At 41.9% G+C, this 12996-nt stretch overlaps 2 protein-coding genes across 4 annotated transcripts in view; both read right to left on the reverse strand.

The window, feature by feature from the left end:
• The window catches only part of HAL (histidine ammonia-lyase), a 28001-nt gene extending 25438 nt beyond the window's left edge, over nucleotides 1-2563 (reverse strand). For 2 of the 3 annotated variants that reach the window (XM_010383893.2, XM_010383891.2), the window contains exons 1-6: nucleotides 1890-2563; nucleotides 1158-1218; nucleotides 1024-1051; nucleotides 340-414; nucleotides 179-251; nucleotides 26-92 (exon numbers count right to left, since the gene is read on the reverse strand). In XM_010383893.2, coding sequence (XP_010382195.1) covers nucleotides 26-92; nucleotides 179-251; nucleotides 340-414; nucleotides 1024-1051; nucleotides 1158-1218; nucleotides 1890-2136 — 551 coding nt within the window. In that variant the 5' untranslated portion in view covers nucleotides 2137-2563. The remainder of the gene's footprint in view (nucleotides 1-25; nucleotides 93-178; nucleotides 252-339; nucleotides 415-1023; nucleotides 1052-1157; nucleotides 1219-1889) is intronic. The other variant, XM_010383894.2, reaches the window with a different exon arrangement.
• A 4429-nt stretch (nucleotides 2564-6992) lies between these two features.
• The window catches only part of LTA4H (leukotriene A4 hydrolase), a 36638-nt gene continuing 30634 nt past the window's right edge, over nucleotides 6993-12996 (reverse strand). Inside the window, 4 exon segments of the mRNA XM_010383889.1 lie at nucleotides 6993-7269; nucleotides 9147-9251; nucleotides 9922-10004; nucleotides 12375-12470. Coding sequence (XP_010382191.1) covers nucleotides 7152-7269; nucleotides 9147-9251; nucleotides 9922-10004; nucleotides 12375-12470 — 402 coding nt within the window. The 3' untranslated portion in view covers nucleotides 6993-7151.

A 12996-nucleotide genomic window follows, 5' to 3' on the forward strand; every position in this document is an offset into this window, starting at 1 on the left:
GAACATATGTGTGTTTTAAACTTACTGTAGCTTATTGATAGGAATTACAGTTCTGGCAAATTTCCCGAAACCTGTAGTAATACCGTAAACAACTAGAATAAAAAGAGACATTATACAATTAGATGCAGGGATTTTTGTTTGTTTATAAAAAATATTTATAACAAAGATAAAAGGATACCTGTTTTCTCTTTTATGATGCTATCTATGACCTCCCTGGATTTCTGCACCCTCTTCTCAGCGGTTGGGGTGAGCTAGGAAAATGTTGATCAGAACTGAGCATGCTAAAGTCTTCCACAGGCAGCAAAAACAGCCAGTCATCTTTCCCCTCCCTCCCCATACCTTTATTTTGTAGTGTCCCTTTCCCAAGTTGACCAGATCCTCTGTGGTCAGACTGTCTCCATCTAAGTCAATGTACTACACAAAAGAAGGGGATCTCAGTGAGTCTGAACAGCTTCATTATTCTAACCAGAGTAGTGACACCTCCAACAGAACTGAACTGACACTTCAAAGATCTGATCACCGCACAAAACATGAACATGCTAAATAAAAAGGCAGCTTGCGTAAGAGGAGGCAGAGTGGTACAAAAGCATAATGCCTTTCCAAGCCCCCTTTCCCTACTACAGAGCTGGATAAAGCCCTGTGGTTGGTTGGTTGGTTGTTTTGAGACAGACTCTCCAGCCCAGGCTGGAGTGCAGTAGTACAATCACAGCTCACTGCAACCTCCACCTCCTGGGTTCAAGTGATTCTTGTGCCTCAGCCTCCCAAGTAGCTGGGATTACAGGTGCCCACCACCATACCTGGCTAATTTTTGTATTTTTAGTAGAGATGGGGCTTTACCATGTTGGCCAGGCTGGTTCTGCCCACCTTAGCCGCCCAAAGTGCTGGGACTACAGACATGAGTCACTGCTCCTGGCCAGCCCTGTTGTAATTGACAGTGTTTACTCAGAAGTTATACTGGCTTTCCTCCCTCTTAAATAATGGGCCTTAATTTTCTGAAGAAAAATAAAGTGGTTTGAAGCTTACCTTTTCAGGTTCCCGGTACTTGCTGTATCTATATCCAGGTAAAGGAATATATAGGGTGGTGTGGAAAAACCCCAGCCCCACCATATGCAGGAGCTGCCCCCAGAGCAGACCAAAGAGCTTGTGGGAAAGGATACAGATAAACTCCTTCTGGTTGAGATGGAATGAAGTCAGGAGACATGGCATCACCCTCTATAACTAAAACAAGAATGCACGGGGACTCATTACAAACCACATTGTACAGCCATGTTCCCCCTGATAAACCAAGGAAGGGCCCATCATTGGCCCATGAATTATATAGAAATGGCTGCTTTAAAACCACTTCAGATGGTTTCATGTGGTCTTAGCATCTTTATGTAGGAGGAGAGCAAAAAGCAGAGAGGTAGCTGTCAGGGCAGAGACCAGGGGTTTAGATGAAAGTTCAAGACGGAATTCCACTTCCATCCCCATTCCCAGCTTTATTTTCTTTTAAATCTGAACTGATGCTGTGCTGCTGGCCTCCAGTCTAGGGGTGGCAGTGGATTCTTTTGAAAGGCAAAAGGACCTTCAAAATCCCACTGCAAAGGGATTCAGACCTGCAGCCTTGAGTATCGGTCTAGTCTTTGTTATTTACTAGCTGCTGGAGTCTGGGTAAGTTACCTCCTCTCTGATTTCTCCATGGCTATCAGAGGTGGAGGAGAATGCTACCCATCTCACAGGGTTGTGTGAAGACTTAAGATCCCCAGAAGCGTGGCAAGTGCCTGCACAGAGCCAGCCTCGGCAAGCCTGACCTCTACCTATCATTTTCCCCGAGGTGGGGGTTCAATGATGCAAGGACTAAGCCAGGACTAAACCGCACCCGTTCATGGCCCTCTCCTGCAGCCACTCACCCACTTCCACGAACTCGTTGTCCTCTAGGGCCACTTCGAGCCGGTCCCCATTGTCCAGCAGGCCCAGGCCCTTGCAGCGGCGCACAAGGAAGTGCACGTCATCCACGGAGCCGAAGCCACCATTGTCAGGCTTATTCTTGATATAGCGCCTCACCGCCTCTCGGCCCAGCCAGCCAACAGTGAGCTGCGCGTCTTGGCAGGGCACTGCCAGCCATTCCCCACGGACATGCACCGTGTACCTGGGCATAGCTCTGCTGCAGCCTGAGGTCCTCAGCTGGTCACAGGAGGGGAGAGCTTTAAGCAGGAGTAGCTACTGGGGTGTGGTCAGCTGGAAGGACGAGAATAGATTTTCAAAACACTCCCCGTCCTTCGCCTTTACTCATTCATGCATTGGGCAAATATTTATTGAGGTACCCGCTGTCCCTTTGATTTTTGTAGCCTAGTAGGGGCAGGAGCAGGGGATGCAGTCGGGCGAGCCTCCTGTCCACCTTCTATCCAGACCTGCTGCCAGAAAGGCCTGGGGTCTCCCACCCTGGGAGGTGCTGTTCTTGTCCCTGATGGCAGCTACCTGCTGCTGGCCCCCTTTCTTCAGGGTCCCCAATTTCTCTCTCTGCCCTCGTTTCTGTCTGTGTACTCTGCCATTAAGGGCAGCTTATAAACACCATGTTCCTGTCTTTATCTGAAATTACTCAACTGTAAAATGTGTCCTGCTGGCCAACTGTGACACCAGGAGTGTGGCAATCATTACTCATTTGTTTATTCCACAAACATGTATTGAGCAACTGCTTCCTGTCACCAGTAAGGTTTTCTGAAGTTTTCTTTCCACCAGGGAAGACTGCAAAGGCCAGAGATCATTTTCACAACTGAAGGTTGTCATCTGGGCAAATGAACCACCCTGACTTGGAGATTAGGGGCTCAGACAGCCATGGATGTCAGACTCCAGCTCCACTACTTATTAGCCTTGATTAGGTGACTATTATCCTCTATTTCCTTATCAGAAGGCTGAGGGGCTAACTGCCTCCGTCCAGTATGTGCAGGATTTACCTGTGATCAAATCCTGGCTCTGCCATTTGCTAAGTGTATGACTTGTGGGCAAGTGATTTGACTTATCTGGGCCTCAGTTGCCTCATCTGTAAAATGAAGATAATGATAATGATAGTATCTTTGTCAAAGGGCTATTGGGAGGATGAAGTCAGTTCGTATTTGTAAAGCCCTCAATGCAGCACCTGGCATGGTGGGAATGTTATAGAAGTGTCTGTGATTACTAGTATCTGGACACCAATACTCCATGTAACTATCATGCTTTATAAATGTTCTGTATGAATTATAAAGCTATAATGTTCCACAAATGGTCTTTCATCTTGGCACATGGATATCCCTCACCCAATTAAGCTTCTTCACCACAGATAACTGCTCCCTGCACCCACCTCATTACCACTGGTATTAAGGAACACTGGATAGCATGATTAAAGCATCAAAGACATGCGGATGCTATTTTGACTAAGCAGCATTTTCATCGTAAGCCAGTTTTCAGAGATTTGATTATTGCACTAGAAAAATCCTAAAAAGTCTATTTCCACTAAATCACACTTCTGTTGGGAAGAGAGACACGGTTGCTCACGAAAAACACCCATACTCATACCCAGAGTCCCTCTCATCTGCTGACAGTTTCCCAGGAAGCATATAAATAGCTACCTTGCCGTGAGCCTTATTGAAACTTGGTCTTCAGCTACCCACACCATTACTGCACCCTGGAATTTGTCATGACCTGAATTTGACACACTTAAGAAATCTGAAATTCCAATATTCCACCTTCTGACCATGACCTTCCAGCTGCCCCCTTACTTTAGTCACCACCAGCCTTGGACCTGACCTCCAGTCAGTCCCTTCGTCCCTCCACTTCCCACCCGCATCCTCACTTACTTTCCTAGGAAGTTGGTCCCCTAGTTGCTCACTGGACCACTCTTTCTTAAGCACTCTGAGATTCCTTTGCATTCCTAAACCTGTGTCTACACTTGGAGTAACACCCATCCCCTTAGTCATCACAAAAAACAGCCATCTCTTGGCAGGATTGTTTAAGCCTAGGAGGCTGACGCTGCAATGAGTTATGATTGTACAACTGTACTCCAGCCTGGGCAAGAGCAAGACCCTATTTAAAATTTAAAAAAGAAACTGCCATATCTGTTCACCCAGGCAGAAGAAACTGCTAGAGAAAGTCCTGTGATCACATAGACTGATGGTATTGCCGTCTTATTCCATCCACCCCTCAGTGACTTTCCAAAACTTCGACCCCTCTGCCAGGACCTTCTCAACATCCACCTCCTCTAATTCTCAGAGGGAGACCTTACCTCCCACATCTGTAAGAAAACTAAGGCCTGCACATGTGAACCACCTTCACCTTCCGTCCCCCTCCATTCATTCCTTGACTCATTTAACAAAGATTTTTTCAACACCTGTTATGTAACAAGCTCTATGCGAGGTGCTGGGGATGAAATAAATAACAAACACACTCTACCTTCATGGTGCTTACTGTCTGGTGTTGGATAAAGCTGTATAAAGATGACTAATAAGAGGTCTAACTATCCTCATGCTGCAAGAAAACCCAAACTACTGTGTGCCCCAGTTGACAGTCACTGCTGAGTCCAGCTTCTGAGTAATTTCAGCCCAGACATCAGACTAGTGAGGGAAGGAGCTTGCAGACGATACCAGCTCCCAGCCATATAAGTCACCCCCAGCAGTTTGAGGATTCTAAACTCAGGCCCTACGCATTGTGGAGCAGAGACTTCCATGTTATTCTTTCTCTGGGAATGCACTTTCCAACTTCCTTTGCCTGGCTAGAGCTTTCTTACTCTTTACGCCTGTTTAGGCCTTTTCTTCTCCAGGAAGCATTCCCTAAATTCTTGGGTTGGGTTCAGTGGCCCCTCTCTGGGATGCCTTAGCATAGCTCTTCTTTAGTATTCTAGGAACTACTTGTGTTCATCTATAATTACGTATATATCCAACCTGGCACAAAGACACTTAGCATGTGCTTACTAGCTGAACTGAAGAAATGTGAAATGCACTGAGCTGGCCCGCAGGTAAACCAGCAAGCAGGATTAAGTTTGTCTTTAGCGCCCTCTACCTTCTTCACAGAGCCCTTCCACACTACCCGTCAAGCATCCCTTGTCCCAATTCACTTTCAGTATCACTAAGTGATAACTAAAAATGACATTAACTTAGAGCATGTCTTGTAAGCTCATAGGGCAGAAGCCTTTAAGAGCAGTATTTGGGTAAATGGATTTGCTAAAGTCTAATCTTAGAACGTGATCTTATGCCAGTGATTGGAGCTGAACTCCGTTCTCTGTATTCCTGGCAAGGAAGATAAGTGAGAACAGAGCCTGGAGAAAGAATCACACTGCAGTGTAGATAAGTGACCGAGAGGACAGAACGAGGCGGGCAGATTGCTTGAGCGCACGAGTTCGAGACCAGCCTGGGCAACGTGGCCAAACTCTTGCCTCTACGAAACAAAACAAAAATGAGCCAGACATGGTGTTGCATGCCTGTAGTCTCAGCTACGCCAGAGGCTGAGGAGGGAGGATGGCTTGAACCCAGGAGACTGATGCTGCAGTGAGCTGTGGTCATGTCATTGCACTCCAGCCTGGGTGACAGAGTGACACCCTGTCTCAAAACAAAACAAAACATAACAAAACTGCTAGGGAGAGTGAGAGCCAGGGAGAAGTCAGGATTCCAGGAATAGGCAGGAATATGTCTCTTCCATACCTGCCCCACCTTGGGTGTTCGCTCCTACTGTAACTTCAGTGACTGTGTTAGCACTTTGAGGGATTGGACACCGCCCCCCGTCCCCACCCCATGCCAACAATTATACTCTTAAGACATCATTCCTCTTACACAATTTATTTGATCATATCAGTGGACCCAACCCGGGTCAGAGTCTCACCTCTGGGAATTTGGAATTGCGATAGCCTCTCCCTGTCGTCAGAGCTATTTGCAACAGTAAAGCTGGAGAGTGGCCAGCCTGTACGTGGACTAGAGAGGCAGAGGTGAGGGACAATGGTGCTGCAGGCCTGGGCGTCAGACCCCTTCTGTCCATCCCAGGTTCTGATAATCTCCCCGTACCTTGTATCCTTAAAATAATCTTCCTTTTCCCTTTATGACTTCTGGTCACTTGGATTGCTGTTACTTTCAATCAAAGAATTCTAACACAGCTATGGTTCTAATTAATTCTAACTAATAGAGCTAATACACTAATAATTCTACCTAATACAGCTATGTGTGCTGAGGTGCCCTGGGGTACTATGTTGCATTGGCAGGGGCACTTTGTTATGTTTATTTGGTGCCAGTTACTTTGTTGTTTTTGAACAGACTGTCAGAGGGATGGGAAGGACCGGTGCTCAGGGTGGCCATCTGACCCCTGATGGACAGGAGACCAGGACAAGCCCACTGGATGAGCCGGAGGGGTCCAGAAGGAGGGAGTTGAGAGTTCCCACTAAGGTTGACACATTCTGGTAAGGAGTTCATCTGCTGTCCACCAGGTAGGTGGTGTGCAAATACAACTGAGCATTCATGTTTAAGGTTTTTTTTTATTTTTTATTTTTCAAGGCAAAGTCTCCCTCTGTTGTCCAGGCTGGAGTGCAATGGTGCCATCTCGCCTCACTACAACCTCAGCCTCCCAAGTTAAAGTGATTCTCCTCCCTCAGCCTCCCGGGTAGCTGGAATTACAATCGTGCCACCATGCCCAGCGAGTTTTTGTATTTTTAGTAGAGATGGGGTTTCACCATGTTGGCCAGGCTGGTCTCAAACTCCTGACCTCAGGTGATCCACCTGCCTCGGCATCCCAGAGTGTGGGATTATAGGCATGAGCCACCGCACTCAGCCTCATGTTTAAGGTTATCTAAAAAGCAAAGCAAAATCCTAATCATGTTGAATTTTTGAATCTGCAGCAGATTCAAATTAATGAATTTAAATCATATATCAGGTAAAATACTACCTTGACATATTTTGTGATCATACTGGGAGAAAATTAATATAAAGCTAATTTAAAATCTTTAAATTTGTAAATCAAAAGGTTAAACCTTGTTAAAATTTACAAAGAATATGCCACTATAAGAAGAAGTAGCTCAACTTTATTTTAGTAAAATCACCAACAAAACAATAAAAAGCCAAAACTAAAAAGACAGTTTTAATTGTGAGCTGAAGTTTTATATTTCTTCACGAATTTCATTTAAAAAAGAGAAATCTCTAAAATCATCGATAGGCAGGTCTTTAATCCACTTTTAAGTCTTTCCCCACCAGCATTGCAGTCACGGGATGCATGCTTGCTTTGTGCTCTTGGTAGGTTCGGACAGCTTGATCATGGGATTTGTCAAAGGCAGCAAGATCCCTGCCAAAAAAGAAAAAATTGAAAAGAAAGAAAGGCGAGAAAGAGACAGAAGAGGAGAAAGGGAGGGAAGAAAGAAAGGAGGGAAGGGGTTCAGAGGACGGGGAAAGGAAAGGAGAAAGAAAATAAGAACATAAGTCAATACCCAAGATTAAATTAAAGGATGTCAGCAGGGGTGACAGCCAATGTCACCCAAATAAGGTACCAGTCCCAGCCAATCAGATGGGTATGGTCCTGCCACAGGGTCCCAGAGGCCTCCTTCTGTACCAGACACTGGCCCTTATACTGGCAGATCAGACATTTTGCAGCGAGTTACAGGGAAGGGCTAGAGTGGCTGGGACCAGTGGCTATTTACCAAGCAGCATGGAAGTATTTTATTATTTGAACAGTGTCCTCTAATCTACTGGCTAAATATCGGCCCAGTATGTGAGACTGTGCCTCAAAGGCTTTCTTTCTAAAAACTGCTTTAAAAAAATTTTTTAATCAAGATTTTAAGAGTATGAAAACACTAAATTTATAAATAGATTTTCTGAAAACTTCAAATAATTGAGAGTAAAAATCCTGATCACAGTGAAATAACAAATAATAAATACATAATAAATAAATAAACAATAAATAATAAATACACTAAACAGGACCTACCATACAAAAGGTACGATTAGTCATTTTTAATGTAACTACTATAAACATCATAAAACAGAAATATTTATTTTTCCCACAAAAGCTGTATTCTTATTTATTTTATTCATTTTTTTTTTTGAGACAGAGTCTTCCACTGTCACTCGGGCTGGAGGGGATGGAGTGCAATGGTGCAATCTCAGCTCACTGCAACCTCCGCCTCCCAGGTTCAAGCGATTCTCCTGCCTCAGTCTCCCAAGTAGCTAGGATTACAGGCACTGGCCACCACACTTGGCTAATTTTTTGTATTTTAGTAGAGATGGGGTTTCACTATATTGGCCAGGCTGGTCTCAAACTCCTGACCTCGTGATCTGGCTGCCTTGGCCTCCCAAAGTGCTGGATTACAGGCGTGAGCCACTGCGCCCAGCCCAAGTATACTCTTATTGAAAAACCTATTTAAAGTATATTTTACTCAATTCAAAGCTAGATGGGTTTTAATTATGGAAAGCATATAAAATATACTTAAAAATTAATTTTGTGGTCACATCAAAAAAGAGATAATGACTTATTTTGCCAAGTTTTATGGCATTATTATTATATTGCCATCACTTTTGATGCCCAAAACTACAATTAATTTTGCACCAACCTAAATACTTGTGAAGTAAATGAAAAGCAAACAAAAGTAATCATGGATATTTATGGCATGATTTTTTTTCCCAGAATTTGGACAAAATTCATAGATAAAGAACTTCACTGAGATATTCTTTTTTTTTCTCGAGATATTCTTAACTTGTATCTTGCTGTTAAGATACAACTTATCCCCCTCTTACCAAGCATTCCTTTACTATGTCAAGCAACCTACCTTTGACCTCTATGCAACATTTGAACACAAAAGAGTTAGCTTTATCTGCTTATTTCTCCTTACATTTAACTTCAGACTCTCTTTCTTGTCTATACCTACCTACCAACTATCTTCTAGTTGCCTTTAAAAATCTTTGTGTATATAAGCCTATCTTTGATTTATTTCTATTTCATCAGTGTCTAACTCTATTTGGCTCAAAATAGGTAATCCATATATGTTTCTAAAAAAAGGAATGAAATTATTTCAAATTTTAAATATTTGTAAGTGTGAATCCCTATTCCAAAATCATATTGATAAACTTTAACAAAAAATATCTGTCATATAGATTATGTTTAAACATTTGAGAGTTTTCTTCCTATTTCTTAGATGAATTCAAAGCACAGTCTGAGTGGGTTCTTACTTGAATAAGGGCCGGGTAAACTTCATTCTCCCTTGTTCAGTTGCCATCTTTAGCGCCAAAGGAATTGCGTCCTCCCACTTGGATTGAATGCAGAGCCGCAGCCATCTAAAAGGAGGATTTAGGGGGAGCATGGGGTAGAAAATGAGGAAGGGGCAGGATATGACAGGTATATCTTAATATTACTTCTGTAGTGATGAATAACCCCACTATAGTTATACTGTACACCACTTTATGGTATGTCTTGATTCTGAGACTCTCAAATCCTTATATATACAATTTAATAATTGGTGAAGAGAAAGAAGAGGAGCCAGTTCTTGAAAAAGATCATATATTTTAAAAGGTCTGGATCAGTAGGTGCTCACATACCTTGTAAATGCAATTTCTGAAGGAATTAAACTTTGGTTTAAGCCTCACATTACAAATTTGAATTAAGAAAGATTAACATATAATAGAATAAAATATTTCTAACTATTCCCATTTCAAAGTAGATTTAGTTGGTTGTGGAGAAAGCCTATTTACCACGGAATCCTTCATTCTAATTTTTTTTTTCTTTAAGGTAAGAGAGGTTTAGAGCAAAGTCTAATGGAAAGATTAATACTATCAGCTTACACATTGCAACTATTCCTTAAATACCACTATAAGTATTTACATAGAAGCAGTCAGTTTGACAAGGACTTCTCAAGACTCAAGTATGTCTCATACTCTGCATTCCCTTTCTCCACCTTTCAAAGGAGTTTTCTGCTTTCTTCCACAGAGACAAGTTAAAATGATGTACCTGAATCGTATTTCAGAATTGTTAATGGCATTGAAGTTGTACACCTCTTGCATTCGCTTTATGTGCCCCAATGGAAGAGGTGCCTAAGAGCAAAATAAAGAAGTATACCGTATCATTTCAACAGGATTCCTTGGAAGAAAGGAGCTGGAGAGAAATGCATAGCCAGATTAAAATCCTAAATATTTTATAATATAGAAATAAGTTAGATAAAAATAAAAGAAACATTGCACACTAAAGTAAATTCTGTGCAAACTTATTCTGGATGAGGATATTCTACTGGGAGCACAGGGATAATTTACTTTGTGAAGTACTCAGAATTAAATGAGAATTGCTCTTCTTAGACTTTTTAGCATGTATAAATATTATCTTTCAGACTCTTCCTAGACTTTTTCTAGTTATTCTCTATACCTTATATATCTTAAATGCATTCCATTCTCCAGATTAAATCATAGTTCCTTAATTTTTTGCCTGATTCCCCCTAGCTTTATCTTTGTATATTTCCCCTGAAATCCCTCTTAAATTATCTACATCCCTAGCAGTTCTCAAATGTTGGTATTATAGACCTCTTTGGGAATCTGATGAATAAGGTGGATGCTTTCCGTAGGGGTGAAAATACACTTACTACACGAATACAAACTTCTGTATACAATTTCAGGGGTTTCATAAGCATCCTATCCCTACCTTAACTCACCCTAAAAGGGAGGACAAATTTGGGTGAAGGAAAGAAAAAAGATGAGTTCAGTTTGGACAAGCAGAGAGTTTGCAGTGCCTGTGAGTACAGGCAGAGGTGCCTCTAGGTAGATGATAACTCTCCCCTCCAACCACGACCTCCTTACCTTACAGGACTCCACACTCACTAACCATCTCTGCTCTCATGAACTACTAACCCTGATGCAAATAATTTAGTCCATTAGCCCCTTATGGACACATGCAACTCCAAGTCCATCCTGGTAGACCAACTGGTTAAGGTCATCTCCAAGGCTCCCTGACTTGCCCTAAGTTTTGCCATACCCATTCCAGAATCACCCTACCATGTTCTCTCTGTGACCCTAGGCCACCCACCAGTGGTAGAGCAATTTATGAAACCATGATGATCCGATGCACTAAAAATAGATTCCCTCTTACTTTGATGGGGCCCTTGTTGCCTCAAAATCCTATTCCTAATTTTTGCATCAATTCCACAGGAAATTCCGCTCCAAATCTTCCTTCTCAAGGTCCTTAGACTGAAGACTTCCCTTTCATGGAAGTCTTTAAAATCTAGTCATTGGTTTATCTCAAAATGCAGCATCTCCTTTTGGTTTCTTCTATTCTTTCAATTTTCTAGATTCAAAACCTTAAAATCTGCTGGATTCTTTACTGTTAACCCCTATATCCCATCAGTCACAGAGCTCTGTGCTTTCACCTTATGTAACCTCTTTCTCACGTCTCATTCTCTCCTCTCCCTGCAACTCACTCCCTCAAGTCTGGTACTCCTGCCAGTCTCCCAACTAGTGACTTCACCACCATGCAGCCTTCATGGCCCCAGATTAGTTTTCACAACCCAGCATTTCATCCCGACTCTCCTGCTGGATTTTTTAAATCCTTTTCTACTGATCAGTGTAAGATCTAAAATTTCTTAGCTTAGCATTCAAGAGTCATCACATCTGGTTCTACTAGCTTTTCTAGTGTTACCTTCACTGACTTCCTTACCCAGTGCTACTGTTTACTCCAGCAATGCTGCAGACGAATTCCAGCCCTTGCTGCTCCTTCCACCTTGAATTTCTACCTCCCTGCTAGTCCTAGGGGTACAAATCAAGTCTCCTCTCTGATGCCCCCAGTTGGAAGAGAGTCTTTCACTAATTAAGTTTTTCCAAATGACACCTAAAGAATACCTTTTATTGTTAATTAAAAAAAAAAAAAATGTATGAGATGGAGTTTCACTCTGTTGCTCAGGCTGGAGTAGAGGGGTGTGATCTCAGCTCACTGCAACCTCTGACTCCCAGTCCAAGTGATTCTCCTGCCTCAGCCTCCCGAGTAGCTGGGATTACAGGCACCTGCCACCATGCCCAGCTAATTTTTGTATTTTTAGTAGAGACGAGATTTCACCATGTTGGCCAAGCTGGTCTCGAACTCCTGACTTCAAGTGATCTGCCCGCCTCGGCCTCCCAAAGTGCTGGGATTACAGATGTGAGCCACCGCACCTGGCTTACTGCTAAATTTTGCATGTGTTTCCCTTCCTACAAGATTATAAGCTATTTGAAGATAAGGTATATCCTTTCTTCCATATTTTCATATTTAGCACAATATAAAACACAGTAAGCATTTAATACTTTTTTAAAGAAATGAATGAGTTTTATAAATGATTTTTTCCCCATTAGTTTCCACATTAATAATCTTTTTGCCAAGTTGGGTAGAACATAAATGCTGTGCCTTTCTGTCCATTTTAATTTCTAAGCTTTTGAGCTAGTACTTACCCTCTGGAGCATCTGTGCTAAAAACTCATTCAACTGATGAGAGGAGAGATCTTTCAGGTCTGTGGCATTGAATGAATTTAAATCTTCTTCTTTGGCCTAAAATAAATTTAGCCAGTTATTTTTGTTCAAGTACAATTTAGTAATACTTATTGGTTTATCTAACATACAAGTAAAAATTGAGAAAAAGAACCATATGAATGCATAAGATTATTCAAAATAAATTTAAGCCTGAGTTACTTAAGTAATCCTGAGATTGAGTTACTGTAATTTAAATAGCTGATATGACTCCTAGAATCTATATTACTTAAGAAAAAGTAGATTACGGGTAGGAAGAGTGGAAGAAACTGTTGACATTCATTGTACCATTTGAGGTATAGAAATTTCCAAAGCAAAGAAACATTTCAAAATGTATGCATGTTGACTAATTTATAGACCAATTCAAAAATGTAAAGAATGAAATTGTGTATTTTTAAATATTACATTAATAAATTCGTAAGACCATAAACTAAGTTTCCTCCATCCCCACATATTCTGTTTTCCCCCACTCAATCTAGAAACCATCTAAGAAAAAGAAAAAATGAGTCTGCACTTTTCAAATTTGGATTTACTCTCAAAAATCTTT

This window comes from Rhinopithecus roxellana, chromosome 10, assembly GCF_007565055.1.
Source record: "Rhinopithecus roxellana isolate Shanxi Qingling chromosome 10, ASM756505v1, whole genome shotgun sequence".
Taxonomy (NCBI): Eukaryota; Metazoa; Chordata; class Mammalia; order Primates; family Cercopithecidae; genus Rhinopithecus; species Rhinopithecus roxellana.